This window comes from Aspergillus melleus, assembly GCF_016097325.1.
Source record: "Aspergillus melleus strain CBS 546.65 chromosome Unknown contig2, whole genome shotgun sequence".
NCBI lineage: Eukaryota > Fungi > Ascomycota > Eurotiomycetes > Eurotiales > Aspergillaceae > Aspergillus > Aspergillus melleus.
Genome location: NW_025763371.1, coordinates 6,040,037 through 6,054,915, shown reverse-complemented (window position 1 = coordinate 6,054,915; position 14,879 = coordinate 6,040,037). Strand labels below are relative to the sequence as shown.

Genomic DNA, 14,879 nt, shown 5'->3' with positions numbered 1-14,879 from the left:
GTTATGACAATACTGCCAGTGTTGAAGCAATCAACAACCTCTCTCTACCTTACTACTTGCATACTTCTCTACCTTCTCAACAATTGTGCATCCATCTATCTGTACACACCAAATTTAAAGTCCAAGTCTACAACAAGCAACACAATTCAAAATGGTATGCTTCTCCTTTCTCCTCCCTGCCTCCTACTCTACCTTCTCTCCATCCACCCCTCCCAACCAACCCATCCAAACCCAAAGCTAACAAACTTTCCCTCTAGAGCAAAGACTCCTCCCCCACAAACATCCACATGCACCACCCCCGTCTCGCCGACTTCTACGAAGACTTCACCCGCCCACACACATCCCTCCTCACCTCCTCCAACCCCGGCACAACAACCACAACAACAACGCACGCCCCAACCGCCAGCAACACCAACAACGGCGCCACCGGCTCCGGAACCACAACAGTAACATACGGCTCGTCATCCCCCACCCTCGTCCCCTCCTATCTCCCCATCGAAGACATCTACGTCGCAGCGCAATACCAGCCCCCGAACCCGGAAGACGAAGACGACGTGGTCCCGGACCAGCACGCGGCGTTTGGGATCGCGAGGGCGATGGAGCGGAGACGCGAGGCGGTGTGGCGCGATCTGGGCATGGAGGAGCTCATGGGTGCGAGTGGGGGTGTTGGGGGGAGGGGCGGGGGTGGGCTTTTGGGGGGTGGTCTTGCTGGTGGTGGTTCTGGTGGGATTGGGGGGTTGAATATGGGGGTGGGGAGTGGAAGTGCGGCGGGGGTTAGGGTGAGGGTTAAGGAGAGTGGGAGGAGGATGGGAGGGAGGAGGGAGGTTATTTGTTTGAGGTGATCTTTTTTCTTTTTTTTTTTTTTCGATCCTGGTGCGAGTGTGGAGTTCGAGACTATGGACACGGTTTGTTCTATGGTGTTGGTGTTGGGTTGATTGATATGGTATGGGATGGATGGATGGATGGATGGAGGATGATTATTATACCCGGTCGTTATTTCATTTCATGGTTCACTAGTAGGTAAAGCCTATCAATACACTATATCCTATCCTATATCCGGATGATATCTACTCGCGCGCGTTCGTAAAGCTTATGGCTGAGTTGTTTCTGCTCGCGCTCCTCCTCGTCGATCTCGCGGCGATGGATCGCCATCTGTGCGTACGTTCCGGCTGCGCGTCGTTTGGAGAGTGTGCCGGGGTTGATGACCAGGACACTGTTGACCACCTAGACACACGGTCGATTAGCACTGTACTATCCAGTCCATAAAGTGGGATTTACCTTGACAAATGGTGGAAGCATACTCGGCGTGATGAGCACGTCCGGACGCACGTTCCACCACTCTCCGAGCTTGAGATAACTGACGTCGAGCATAGCGCCTGTAGCCAGCGCGTCCTCGATAGGAGGCTTGGGAAAGGAGTCGCGCGACGATGGGGGGAAGATGGGAAGGAAGTGCCGTTGCTCGATGAGGTAGTTTGGTAGTCGCGTGAGCAGGTTTCCTTCTGTGGGCCGTCCCTGAAGGACCTCCTCCTTGCGGAGTTCATATAGAACGTCATGCGAGCCCATGCCGATGACTGTCTCATTCAGAGATAACGTCACGGGGTTGGAGACCATGCGCACTTGTTTTGGTAGTCCCAGTTCCTTTTTCGGGAGCTGTTCCTGTGGCCAAGAGACGTGTTTGCTCACAGCATCGCGGACGGACGGGACCAGGACGATGGTGATGCTGGGAACAGCGGCAGCCAGGCGCTGCAGTGGCGTCGAGATACAATGCCGGAACACTGTGGTTAGGGTTACTGTGTCCGGGTCCCCGTTGAAGTCTGGAAGATCGAAATCCCCCGACGCTAACAGCGGGTGCTCGATGTCCAAGAATGGCCCCATCAGGATGACGCTGTCTGCCATGCTATCGGCGGCCTTCTGGCAAATCTCGTGTAGTGGCTCGAATTCTAGATTATCATCGGCAGTATACGGTCCCGAGGCAACCAAAATGTTCAATGGCGAAGATCCGGACTCCTCCAAGCGGTGGTTGATGTTATCCAGTGCCGCCACGGACGACGCCGCTGGTGGGAGGAGCGGCGTCGGAAGTATTTCCTTGACCGAAAAATAATTTCCTGAGGCATTGATGCCCCTGAGTGCAACAATCTGGCCGGGAATCAAGTTCACCGACGGGAGCGAATCGATCTTCAGAGGTACTCGTAAGCCAGCTCCCGTTCGTCTCGAGGTTTCCAGCACCAGGGACGCCGGGTTAAGCTTCCCCTCCAAACTGTCGGATGCGATCCGCCCAACAGCAAACACCTCGCCCGTGCTCTGAATAGACGCACTGCCAAACGGGAGATCTTCGGTCTCGTATTGTTTCTGAAACAACGCCATGAATTCGTCGATTCGATCGTCCAGGATCTCGGACGCCTCCGACTGCCGCATGGCCATAGGTTTATATCCGAACTTTTTGAGATCCGTGTTTGCCGTGGGCTTTATCCGAGCCTCGGAGAAGGGTGCCATAGGCGTGTCGGGCGCTGATAAGTGCGAGTTGAGGGTTTCGAGCGTCTGTCCAGGATTCGTACGTTCCGAGAATGGTACCGGTCTGCGATTGCGGTCAATGGGGTTTACTAACGACAAAGTTCTCTAGCACCTACTGAGGCCCATCACCCACGGGTCCGCCGTTCACCTTGCGGGGAGTTTTAGAGCTCATCGGCGACTCATTGTTTCCAGCTCTTCCAACCTTCGAGATGGACGGCGACCCAAAATCGGATTTGCGCTTCGCCGAGCCATTCGCATTAGGAGTTCGGTTGTGGGAGGCATTTGGTGTCAGGCCATCGAGCCTAAGGCACAATCAATAGACTTAGTCTGGGATAGAAGACAATTATTTGACAGCGGGTATACTTACATGCCAAATACATCAGAGGTTGTATTAGCCCGCGGGGTTGCCGTTGTCGCCTTTCTGTTATCCGCATGTCGTCCGGCCTTGCTTCGACTCTCGCGCTCCAGGGTGTCTTGCACATCTCGCTTAAACAGGCGAACAGTGTCCAGATTCAGTTTCGTCTCTTCCGCGCCCATCTTCAAACAATATGATTCCCACTTATAGAACAGCTCTTGCGGGGCGATCGAGTGCACTCGCAACACGGACTGCAGTTCCGCCAGGACATCCTGGGGAATCCCGCCGGGGGAGGCTCCCGCAAAGAGCTCATTGAGCTCAGCGACGATGTCGTCTTCCATGGTGTCGACTTGAGTGAACTTCAATTCAGGTGCTTCGGGCAATGCGAGCCTTCAATGTCCGCCAGAAAGTGCCGACGCGCGCAGAGCGAGAGACGCGCACCCGCGTTTTGACCGCCTACCGGATCGAGGTGCCAACCCGTCCACGTACTCCGTAGATTATTCTGTAGACGATCTTCCTGTGGGCCTTGTCGATCACTGCTGACTGGTGACCCTGTTCATTCATTTGCTGAGTTTCCCACGAGAAAAGACAAAAAGGACAGACTGCAAATTGAAAAATATCACGGCCATTGAGGTGATATATGGTGCACTAATTCCCTTCCATCTTCATTTGTTGACATCTACTCCCCAGATCCAGCCCCGCTTACCTACACATCCGCTTACCATGTCCGCACCGTCGGAAACCGCTGCTTCGGCGGAGAATTCAACCAACCCACCTGCAACCCAGGCTGGCGGTCAGGAACCGACTCCCACCCAAACCTCCCAAGTTCAGGCCTCCACTGAACCCACGACCAACGGCAAAGATGCTGAGCTGGACCTGCCATCCTCCGCCGCCGACGGCCTCATCCAAAAGCCCTTCCCCCGACCTCTCGAGACCGCGAAGCCAGAAGCCCCCGCCGAGCTCAGTGAGAAAGACAAAGCGACATACGATGAAGTCCTGAAGGCCGTTTCGGAGTGGACTACCGTGCCTACCACGTCCGCCCCCAATGCCCCCGCAGAACCGATCACCGACGAGGAGCGCATGTGGCTGACTCGGGAGTGCCTGCTACGATACTTGCGAGCGACCAAGTGGAATGCCCAGGAGGCCGTGGCTCGACTCCAACGGACCCTGACGTGGCGCCGCGAGTACGGCGTGCAAGGATTGACGCCGGAACACATCTCGGTTGAGAACGAGACGGGAAAGCAGGTCATTCTGGGATACGACATCCACGGGCGGCCATGTCTCTATCTTCTGCCGTCCAACCAGAACACGGAGAAGAGCGATCGCCAAATCCAGCATCTCGTGTTCATGCTGGAACGAGTTATTGACCTTATGCCGCCTGACCAGGAGACTCTGGCGTTACTGATCAACTTCAGCGACACCAAATCTGGACAAAATGCCAGCATCGGACAGGCTAAGCAGAGTCTGAACATTTTGCAGAACCATTATCCGGAGAGACTGGGTAGGGCCTTGGTCATTAACAGTACGTTCAATCTGAATAATCTTGGCCCCCATTGCGTTCTTGTTTTTATCCATCTGACTTGATGTAACAGTGCCATTCATGATCATGGGCTTCTTCAAGCTGATCACCCCATTCATCGACCCCAACACCCGGCCAAAGCTCAAGTTCAACGAGGATCTGCGGCAGCATGTGCCCCAAGGACAGCTGATGAAGTCCATGGGAGGCGATGTCGAGTTCCGATACGACCATGCCAAGTACTGGCCTGCTCTGATTCAGTTGACCGAGCAGCGGAGAGCCGCGTATCACGAGCGGTGGGTTCAGGGTGGCAAGCGCATCGGCGAACATGAGCACTATCTCAAGACCGGAACCAGCCCCAGCCTCGCCCAGAGCCAGGGTAATTGATGGGCTTTTGCTACGGTCGATTAGCCCGCGTTTGACCTGCGGGTCATGCCATTTATCTTCGTCTAATTCTATAGAGCACATTTTCAGCGCGCGGCACTGCTTGGTTTAGAAGACGCATTACATTGTGCTGTTGATTAGATCTATTTCGGGTTATTTTTATTATTGATCACTTACTGTTCGTGCTTTCGGTTTTCTATCATTTTCATTATAATATTTGTCTCGGCAATCTACCGGGATTAATGATGTATAGACATTAGTTAGAGCCATCAGGTACTATGATGCTGGTTGAGATATGCTTTCCTTATGCTGTGTTTATATAAGCGGCACAAACAGTGCATTTCTGTCACGTGGCGATTGTGGGGCATGTTTCTGCCTCGTTCCTCGGGCTGCGAAGTCTCATACTTCCCTCCGTGGAGGATGGAACAACTCAGTTGCCATGACGTGCAATATCCAAGACCGAGGATCGGTTCATCATGACAGACAGATATTTGTGGCAAATTAAGAATTTCCAACAAAGCCATCCCTGTCTTCTCTTTCCCCCCATCCTCCATCGAGCAATGGGACCTGTCGATCCAAGGCAGATAGTGGAAGTTACTGTTCGTACGGAGTACTGCCTCGTGGTTGGGGTAGATAGAGCAAAACTAGCATCATCATGTACGTAGATGGGTCAAGTATGCAGATAGATACTCCGTTTGTAGATAATCGAAGTACCGTTTGTGTGTTCCCTCTTCCCCGCCTACATAACATAAGCTTGGTTATGCATAAAGTTATCCAACGCGGCAACGGCGGTAGTGAACCATTCATCCAGCGAGACGAACTCCAGACAAACCGTTGCCAACGTCGCTCTTTGGCTTGTTCTGCCGCATGCCAGACCCTCCAATCCATTCCACTGCCTGTCCATGTTGTAAGGTTACTTTTTGACTTTCTCACCGGTAGAGAAACCACCCTCTCAGACTCCCGATCGCCCATCTCCATCAATCATGACGGCGGGTGAAGACCCCACGGGCAGAACCAGCGCTTCACCACCGCCCCAGCCCGCCGCGACCGACGACATCCATTCCTCCACTACGTCGTCCTCCACCACAACTCCGATCACCGCTTCCTTCCATCACCATCAAATCCGCTCCTCCTTCCCTGATTGTCAATCAGTCCGCGGTCACGAGGGCTTTGTGCAGCCCTCTTCTTACCTTCGTCCCCGAGGTCTTTCGCATCCAATGGCCCCTGCCCAGCCCGAGAGGGCGATCGATCGGGAAGAACGTCAGGGTCTAGTGAGTCTTTCTCTCTTTTCTTTTCTTTCCTTTGCTTTTTTTTTCTGGACTTCTTCTTTATTTCCTGCTCTACGCGCCTTGCTTCGTCGCGCGTTCCTGTTTGATTACTGCTATTTTTATCTATCTGTATTTTCTTTTTCCCGAGTATCCTTGCATCTTCCCTCCCCCCTCCATGCCCCTCATCTTGTCCTATGGTCGTGTCGCGGGCTACGATTCTCCTCCGCGTCCACTCACTCGTCAACGTCGCATGGGATTCTCGAATCCAGGGCAAATTAATTGTACCGTTTGAACCCGTTGTGGCTTGGCCAGTACACTTACGTCTGTCGTCGATTTCGTTCAGTTAAAAAGCGTCGAGATCTGGACTAATAGAGCCCTATCCATTCTATCTACTGTAGTCTGCCATTCGCAACTTCCTCAAAGTCCGTACCAGCTACGATGTCCTCCCGCTTAGTTTTCGCCTGATCATATTCGATACGTCCTTGTCCGTCAAAGAGAGTCTGAATATCTTGATCCAGAATGGCATGTACCCGAACCCCTCGAATCGCGTGCCCGACCCCTCACCGAGCGAAGCAGGACTCCTGCCAACGGACCTATAAGATTGAAGCTTCGGCGTGCTAATCAGATGCCAATGGCTGTTTCGCAACTTTTAGGCATTGTTTCCGCTCCGCTATGGGATTCCAAATCTTCCACCTTCGCAGGTCTACTGACCACGTCCGATTACATCAATGTCATCCAATATTACTTTCAAAACCCGGCCGCGCTGGACCAAATCGATCAGTTCCGGTTAGATAGTCTGCGAGGTACGCATAATCCCCGGTACAAACATTGACGGTTCAAGTGAGCTGATAACGGTGTTATCTCAGACGTGGAAAGGGCACTGGGTGTCGCGCCGCCCGAAACCATCTCTATCGACCCCGAGCGACCCCTCTACGAGGCTTGTCGGCGCATGCTCCAGTCTCGAGCCCGAAGAATCCCTCTCGTAACGAATGACAGCCAAACGGACCGATCCCACGTTCTTAGCGTCGTGACTCAGTATCGCATCTTGAAATTTGTCGCCGTCAATGTTAGTGAGACACAGAAGTTGAAGAAACCGCTAGGGGAACTGCGACTCGGTTCCTATCAGAATCTGGCCACCGCTTCGATGGATACTCCTGTCATCGACGTGATCCATATTCTCGTGGAGCGAAGTATATCGAGCGTGCCTATTCTGAACTCGGAAGGTATGTACCTATTCGGTCATTGGTCCGACGTTGTTCGACTATTTCTGACAATGCTTTTCGCTCAGGGGTCGTCTATAATGTATTTGAGGCAGTCGACGTGATCACATTGATTAAAGGTGGTGTCTACGGTGATCTGAGTCTAACCGTCGGCGAGGCATTGAAAAAGCGGCCTCAGGTATGCACATTTGGCTTCTCTTACTCGCCGGAAGCTGCGCTAACATAAAGCCCGCTGTAGGACTTCCCTGGCATTTACACCTGCTCTCTCAACGATGGTCTGGATACTATCTTCGACACGATTCGCAAATCCCGCGTGCACCGATTGGTCGTGGTGGATGATAACTTCCGACTAAAAGGAGTCCTCACACTGAGCGACATCCTACAATACATACTACTGGAAGGCGAAAATGATGAACTTTCCTGATCAAACCTGACTTGCGCGGTCGATGCGCTTTTCGTACACTTACATAGCATAGGACTGGCGTTCAACTGGATTTCTGTTACAAGCATCGGGTTTGGCTGCTCAATTGCTTTTTTCTTCTGCACAACCGAGCCTGACGTGCCATGATCTGGCGATTTTTCTACTTGTTTATTTTTTTTTTTCTTTTTCTTTTGGCTCATGAACCCGTTACGCGAAAGAAAAGAAGGTGCTGTAGGATTGATATTCATGACCGGCCTTCTGGCTGGACCGGTTTCGCATTTGGCCAATGCCCAACCTACTGGCATTGGCGCTTACTTGGCTTTAAATCAATAGATTTCTTTTTCGTTTCTATCTTCTTTTTCCCCTGTGACTCTAATTCAGTGTTGCCTGTTATCTTTCCATCTATCGAGTTATACACTGCATTTCCTCTGCTGCGCAATACAGCGACGGACCAGACCGTCGCGCCTTCCTGGTCAACACATGTGTCATATGCGGAAGGTGCGTCCTTCACTCGCAGAGCGGAAGAATCATCCGGAGGGTGAATGGCACGTTCCACTGTCATCATGTCCTTCTCATCAAACTCGGACATTACACAACCTTCATTGAGAATCCCGCTGAGCTTTGCCATTTTGCTGAAATTATCATTGCATCATGAGGTTGTTCGATGGTCTCTTCTCTCGGTTTCCGGCAAGGGCCACCAGCGGATCCCAAATTCATGACCCCGCCGCTCGTCCTACTATAGAAACCACTTGCAATGAAATCACACCGACAGCGTGTTCTGTGGAAGGTCGGGATTCGACCAGATCTGATCTTCGAAATGGTAATAACGAGCCATGTCTGGACAACCCGCAATGCCCGGCGCTTTGTACAGATCCAGGAATCTGTTACGAGCTGGACGCATCTCCACAGTTCCAATCTACTCCCCAGAGACGTCCAGCCAGAGGCTCCAGGCGACTAGCCGGCTTCAAGACCTTGCTCCGTCCCCGCAAAAGTCATCGTCATATCGCGCTCCCTGCACAGGTTGACGGCGCGCCTGTCGTAAGTCAACGATTGACACACACTCTCAATGGCGTTCCTGTAGGTCTCGGAGTTCAATATGATCGCTCTTTATATGCTGCTACAGAATTCCCATGCAACAAATTTCTAGATATCGATGTGGAATCCCGAAAAGTGAGCGACACCACTACCCAATCGCTCAACTCTGAGCAAACCAGCGGAACGGTCTGTCGCCATCCGTCGCGGTCGGCATCCACTCCAATCGCTCTGGTAGATCGCGAAGAGACCATAACCCAAAGCTCGTTTACTGATACCGCTTGTCTCATACATCAAATACCAACCTCCAACCCGTTCTCGGACCCTTCCACTATCACCACCACCACCGAATACTCCACAAGGCAGCAGAGCTCTGAGTACAGTGGCCCAAGTACTCGGTTCATAACCATCTCAGGGAGCAACGAAATGGAGGAAATCCCGCTTGCCCAGCGATATCCTAGTTCGGTCATGGACGATGTATTCGCCCGCAAACCGTCAAACAGCGGGAAGGGGCTGGTGAAATTTGATCAACGTGCAGCGGTCACTGCATTCAATGAGTTTGGGCCAAAGTTGGGACTCAAGCCTCTCAAACTCGTCAAAGCCGACACCGATACTTGCTCTGGTCAAACCAGCGGTTGGTGAATCGCATCTTTCATTGTTCCCTTTCGTCTGACCGTAAATAGGAAACAGTACCGGTCTCCCGAACGAGAGAAAAGTCTCCAGGCGTCACACTGGGATATTTAAGAGAGTGCAGTCAAGTCTTCATCTGAAAGTGTCAACTACCACAACACAACAACGGCCGTTGCGTCGAATGAGGACATTTGCACACTTCCCCTTGCGCTCTCAGGATATGACCTCGCTGAGAGGCAGATCATTGGACACTCTAGCTCGACTTGGAGGTCACAGCTTTCTAAATCTCCCGGCGGACTTCGCCCCTTCCACATTGAGGCTCCCCGCATGTTATGTAGCCACGGTGACCTACTTGAAGGTTTTTGGTAGGTTTCTTGTCTTGAAAATCACAGCTCAGTATGCTCATGTCTGCTGCGTCTAGCCCCCACCGTGCGAAATCTGTTCCATAGCCCGGGGGACTTGAAGACGGCGGCCCGGACATATGACTACTTCGCGCAGCAGGTACTATCGGCCGAAAAGGAACAAGATCGAATTGAATTGACGTTGAGGGGCAGCGAGATGCCCATTGACCTGGTCGAGGTTCTCAATCAAGAGGCGCCGGGTCAAAATGTATCACAGGTTCTCGGCGTTGCGTGGGCATTCAAGGCCCTTCTGGGCGGGCTTCCGGGGGGTATCCTAGGGTCGACTGAGCTTCACTGCGTTCTGGTGGATATTTACTACAAACATGTGGGCGGTATCATTGGGCGGGAACCCTGTAGCGACGACCGCTCGTTACCAGGGCGAGGAGCGAAGTCTACGGCAATTGGTCTTGCGATCCTAGCGCTCACGCGTCCCCTGCAATACAATCTGATCTGCGCCGTTTTCGGGCTTAGTGCGCACCTCCTCCAAGAGACGGCACGATCGGTGGAGTTGAAGCAACAGGGAATTCGGAGTGGGGATACCTCGGGCGTGATGACTCCCGAGAGCCTAGGGCGGATTCTGGGGCCGCTCCTTACGGACAAGCAGAAGGACGACCAAGACATGTTCCGGGCCATCGAGTTGGAGATCGAGAGCCAGCGGGTGGCCGTGATGTTGGTGGATGGATGGGTTGACGTGAGCCGACGATTGCGACGATGGCAGAGTCGAGGCCTTCCATCCGCGGCACACGGTGGGGAGCGCCGGAGATACAGTCTGCAGTCTAGAAGGACCGCCAGCAGCGACGAGACCGGGTGAGATGGAGAGGGGGCGTTGGCGCGACCTTCGATTGGGAATATTCAGATGGGAAAACCGCGGAATGGTTGGGGATTGAGCAGGAACGGCGGCAGTACGAGTTAACGGGGTACTTTTGTGGAGGAACCTACCAATTAGCTAACATACCTCATTTTCCAACATTTTAGGTTCATTGATTCGCATATTGTTCCCTGTCGGCTGGCGTGTACACAGTGTACGTACTGAGTACAGCGGAGTGGTCTGTAGCAAGTTGATAATGCCAACGGGTGGCAAGGGTCATGACTCAGGCAGCATGGAAGGGGACATCACGCCAGATTTGACTTTAGTGGCAGAGATGGAGGGGAGTTGAACCGTGAACAGTTGCAACAGTTCCAACTCCCACCGGAGCGGAACCACCATTCGAGGATGACTCAGCCAAGCCCGGTCGCTGATCGGTCGACGGTGAATCGTTGGCTGTTTGTCCCGGTCAAGTCTGGAGGTGAAAACCGGTTCTGGGAACGGCTAGACGGTCAGCGGGCGATAGCGTCGCCTATCAGACTCGGTAGATGGACTGGCTGTATGGATGAAGGAGGGGGGGGATGAAGATCTTTGATGTACGGGCCTACACAGACAGGATTTCCTTGCCGTACCTGCTTATGTACAGTACTACCTTAGTTTAGTACCTTTTCGGTGGTGGCCGGACTTTTGACTTTGGGGTTGGAGTGAGGGAAATAAAAAATAAAGAAAAGAAGAGGGGGGGTAATTGTACACCGCGTACCCCCAGGTGTAAGATAGCCCGCTAGTGGTTTCCAATCTATTGTTCGAAATTACCTGGTGGAGTTATCCAAGCAGGGATTCCGAGAAGCGAAGACAAGGCTTAGCAAGACCCTGGCGGCCTGGCCCTGACCCTGGACCTGGAAGACCCAGTGGGAGAAGAAATGAGAATTGAGTGCATTCCCGGTCGTTTGACTTCATGAAGGTAGGCCCGTCTGGCCGGTGGAAAAAGGTATCCGACGGGGCTGAAGTTCCTGGGAGGCTATACAACTTCCGGGATGACACTGCGGACGAATGCCTGGCTGAGTAGTGTGTAGAGGACAAAGTGTACCACGGACTGCTTAATCTATTCCGGGGAAGGCCAACCCGCGCTAGTCCGCTCCACTTCCCGTGACAGATCGACCATTCCTCTTCGGGTTTGACTTCTGTTTGTCTTTTCTTCTTCTTCTCTCTCTCCATCTCTTCCCTTCCAATCGTCTCTCGCTATCCACTCAATTCCTGCTGCAACGTTTCCCTGATTTCCCTCCCATAACCACACTCGCTTGTTTGTCTCCCCCCGATCGGTTGCATCCCATTGGCCATGATGTCACCACCTCCGATCAGTTCGCTATCTGCAGGGTGAATTCCCAAGGATCCAAACATCCCAGCCCTCTTCACCATTATTATTCGTTTCCTAACTGGGAAATGTCCGATGATGGGATTACCTTACGCCCTGCTCGTTAACACGCCCGGGGATCGCTCCGGACTACCTTTGATCCCCTAGGACAAACACCAGATCTGGTCAGTCACTAATAATGGGCACTCGCAGCCTTCCATCGACACTCCTTTTTCTTCTTTCCTGGCCGCTTCCTGGCCTTCCCCGGCCAATCATACGGTTTGGTTCGGGGAGATCCCAAGCCATCCAGTCATCTGTTTCCCCGGGTTGCGCAACCCTTCAAATGTCTCCGGGATCTGAGGTCATGAAATTTTATTAATCTTTCTCGTTCTCTCTCTTTGGGTTGGCAGGTAGATAATGAATGGGGATCGATGTCCTGGGCGGCCTGATCTCTTTTATTTAATGTCATTGGATTTTGCTTCTTTTTTCTGGAGCAGTGTGAACGCATATCTCGGTTTCCGGTCTGAATGGGGTAGACTCATCTCTTGTCTGAGACTTGTGAGGAGATCGTTTGAATGTTCCACAAGGTTGTAATTCCAATTGATCCATCTGTTCATTTCTTTTCTTTTCTTTTGATTTGTTCTACCTTTCCTTGCCCACTGTTTGTTTCCCTCTCGCTTCTCTCCTCCGCTTTGCGCGGGGTTTGTCCAGGATCCTTCCGTTTTCTTTGTCTAGATCTTTATCACGGGCTTCGGTGCCCTTCCCATGGTTCTCGGTGATCTCTTCTCATTCTACCGACGGACCCCTTCTTCAATACCTTGCTAGCTCTAATCTCCTTCGACTTCCGTACCGCCCATTCACTCGCAAGTCCGTGCTTCGGCCGCTCCCAGGCACTTCCGCTCGCCTACCGTTCCGTGGTTAGCCCTCGTCTTTTGGGCGTACCTGCCGCCCTCTAAGGTACAACTTGGTGGTCTGGCTTTCCTTCCACCCGCGGAACGGACTTGTCTCTGCCCTCCACTACCAGCTCCAAATCGGAATCGAGAGCGTTCCTGTCGGACCTCTCTGCATTTAAGCCGCATTCTCTCGCCCCTCTTCCTCGGCGGACTTCCACCCATCAACTACACCTCTGTTCTCTGAGTAACCTCTCCCACCTTCCATGCAATAACTGGAAGAGTCTCGGTTACTTGACTGCATCTTCATCTCGTTCTCTCGTTATCCCTCATACTCTCCGTTCTTTTGTAACCTTTGCGGAGTCGCTCGCTCACGATGACGGCGGGACAACCTTACTTTGCCCAGGATCCTCTGGGTATTGATCGGCCTGGTCATAATGATGATCTTTGCCCCGACCCCTTTAATGGTTCTTATCAAGGCCCCGTTAGCTCGGTAGGGCACCCAATGGAGCTGTCCTCGATGGTGTCCATGTCCCGTGTCCCTGCTATGCTACCTTCTATGGAGCATGGTGGTCTTTATGGTTGCAGTTATATGCAGGAGGCAATGCCGTGGCCTATCAAGACCGAACAGCCGGACGCTCTCACCCTAGCACCCCTAAGAAACACCCATGTCCGCAATGGTCAGCCAACCCCCCCACCATATGACGACAAGAACGTGCAACAGGCATCGGCACTGGATTTCTATACCATGACTCGCTATCCTGTGAATGGGTTTCACCCTGTGAATGCACCTCCTCCACCTCCGCCCTCACTCCCATTGACATCTTGCTCCTGTAACGGCAACGTCGAGCAGCCTCCCGTGAATGAACATGACGGGTCAAGAAGTAGTCCTCCTCCTAAACGGCGGCGAAATAGCACGTCTGTGACCACGGCAAAGACCGAGGTAGAACAGCAAAAAGCCTCGCGCTCCAAGTTCCTAGAGCGTAATCGGGTGGCTGCCAGCAAATGTCGTCATAAGAAGAAAGTCTATGCCGAACACCTACAAGCCCGATATGACCTGGAGGAGGATAGAAGGGAGAGGTTGCTTAACGAAAAGTCGAGTCTGACTACCGAGATACTCGTCCTCAAGAATCACGCGATCGCACACGCTCAGTGCGGCAATGAGCCTATCAACATTTATCTGAACGGAATGGTCACGGACCTTCACAAAAAGTGTGCGGGTGCCCCCCGACCATCTTCCGACATGATCGCGTCGGAATACGTCGCCATGTCCATGCCCTCACCGGACACGTCTGCTTTCGGCTTCGATGGTCCCGTGCAATTTTCTCCATCAAGCTCAGCGACTTTGGAAAGAGAGGTTCTTGAAGAAACGGCCCGACGCGCCTCGATCCATTCCATGGTCACCGACTTCTCTTACTCTCTGATGGATGGCGAGCCTGATGACACCATGGAGCCAGACATCGATTTTGATAGTCTCTTGGACGTGGACAGATGCGCCTAGGGCGTTTGGTCCAAATGCCGGGGTCGTCCTGAACCGACTATTTCCCCGGACATCTTTCTTTTTCTATCGCACAACCTTTGAGTCAGTGTTTTTGAATGTCCAGCATCTGACATCACCCGGGGATGTGCCTCTTTTGCTTACCAGTACTTCCTTTTCCTTTGGGTGTTGACCGCCTCTGGTCCTGGTCCTTTTTTCATCATGCAACTTTAGCGACGGTGTTTGGTGTTGTCGAAAAGAGCGTTCTGCGTGTGTAAATGTTTCTCTCCCCTGTATCCCTTTATCTACGTCGGGTTCCATCCTTCGGTCTGTTTCTCGGTTACTATGATAGGAGCAGCTCGCAAAGGTCAGTTCGCGGATGGGCCTTACTTGTCTTCTTCTCTTTTCAGTTTCTTTCTAGCGACTCATGGCGGCTGCTATATGCAAAAACCCGCACTTGCGATGTTCCCTGCGATTTCTGTGATTTTGCATCGTTTTTATGTTCCCCTCTCCCCTACTCTCCCCTAACCATGTGACTATCTCGGTTTGATTGCCTTTCAGCCTGTTTCCGGTCTCTTTCCTCTTTCTTTTCCTGTTGGCACGACTACTTTGGGAACC

General features: G+C 52.5%; 8 protein-coding genes across 8 annotated transcripts; 7 read left to right on the top strand and 1 right to left on the bottom strand.

Annotated features, from left to right (window-relative positions):
• Positions 1-287: 287 nt before the first annotated feature.
• On the top strand, positions 288-842 carry LDX57_004951 (Apc13 domain protein; the record flags this gene model as incomplete). Its single annotated transcript, XM_046086630.1, has 1 exon — positions 288-842. One exon carries the CDS (start codon positions 288-290, stop codon positions 840-842), a length of 555 nt encoding a protein of 184 aa, XP_045942595.1.
• Positions 843-1,050: 208 nt separating this feature from the next.
• Positions 1,051-3,207, bottom strand: POL12 (DNA-directed DNA polymerase alpha subunit POL12; the record flags this gene model as incomplete). Its single annotated transcript, XM_046086629.1, has 4 exons — positions 1,051-1,224; positions 1,279-2,575; positions 2,628-2,813; positions 2,879-3,207. 4 exons carry the CDS (start codon positions 3,205-3,207, stop codon positions 1,051-1,053), a joined length of 1,986 nt encoding a protein of 661 aa, XP_045942594.1.
• A 127-nt stretch (positions 3,208-3,334) lies between these two features.
• PDR16 (CRAL/TRIO domain protein) lies at positions 3,335-5,060 on the top strand. The gene is made up of 3 exons (XM_046086628.1): positions 3,335-3,499; positions 3,557-4,388; positions 4,459-5,060. The coding sequence occupies exons 2-3, from the start codon at positions 3,590-3,592 to the stop codon at positions 4,767-4,769; spliced, it is 1,110 nt and encodes a 369-aa protein (XP_045942593.1). The 5' UTR covers positions 3,335-3,499; positions 3,557-3,589; the 3' UTR covers positions 4,770-5,060.
• A 689-nt stretch (positions 5,061-5,749) lies between these two features.
• Positions 5,750-6,313, top strand: SNF4_2 (AMP-activated serine/threonine-protein kinase regulatory subunit; the record flags this gene model as incomplete). The annotated part of the gene is made up of 1 exon (XM_046086627.1): positions 5,750-6,313. The coding sequence occupies one exon, from the start codon at positions 5,750-5,752 to the stop codon at positions 6,311-6,313; it is 564 nt and encodes a 187-aa protein (XP_045942592.1).
• A 240-nt stretch (positions 6,314-6,553) lies between these two features.
• Positions 6,554-7,678, top strand: SNF4_1 (AMP-activated serine/threonine-protein kinase regulatory subunit; the record flags this gene model as incomplete). The annotated part of the gene is made up of 5 exons (XM_046086626.1): positions 6,554-6,560; positions 6,688-6,837; positions 6,901-7,257; positions 7,323-7,432; positions 7,493-7,678. The coding sequence occupies 5 exons, from the start codon at positions 6,554-6,556 to the stop codon at positions 7,676-7,678; spliced, it is 810 nt and encodes a 269-aa protein (XP_045942591.1).
• Positions 7,679-8,326: 648 nt separating this feature from the next.
• On the top strand, positions 8,327-9,349 carry LDX57_004946 (uncharacterized protein; the record flags this gene model as incomplete). Its single annotated transcript, XM_046086625.1, has 1 exon — positions 8,327-9,349. The coding sequence occupies one exon, from the start codon at positions 8,327-8,329 to the stop codon at positions 9,347-9,349; it is 1,023 nt and encodes a 340-aa protein (XP_045942590.1).
• Positions 9,350-9,895: 546 nt separating this feature from the next.
• Positions 9,896-10,549, top strand: LDX57_004945 (uncharacterized protein; the record flags this gene model as incomplete). The annotated part of the gene is made up of 1 exon (XM_046086624.1): positions 9,896-10,549. One exon carries the CDS (start codon positions 9,896-9,898, stop codon positions 10,547-10,549), a length of 654 nt encoding a protein of 217 aa, XP_045942589.1.
• Positions 10,550-13,160: 2,611 nt separating this feature from the next.
• atfB (bZIP transcription factor atfB) lies at positions 13,161-14,285 on the top strand (the record flags this gene model as incomplete). The annotated part of the gene is made up of 1 exon (XM_046086623.1): positions 13,161-14,285. One exon carries the CDS (start codon positions 13,161-13,163, stop codon positions 14,283-14,285), a length of 1,125 nt encoding a protein of 374 aa, XP_045942588.1.
• Positions 14,286-14,879: the final 594 nt, after the last annotated feature.

What these genes read in the sequence shown, in the direction of transcription:
- PDR16 (XM_046086628.1), top strand. Translation starts at nt 3,590, where the DNA reads ATGTCCGCACCGTCGGAAACCGCTGCTTCGGCGGAGAATTCAACCAAC. An exon ending in TAGGGCCTTGGTCATTAACA is followed by an intron (nt 4,389 to 4,458) that starts GTACGTTCAATC and finishes TTGATGTAACAG; the next exon opens with TGCCATTCATGATCATGGGC.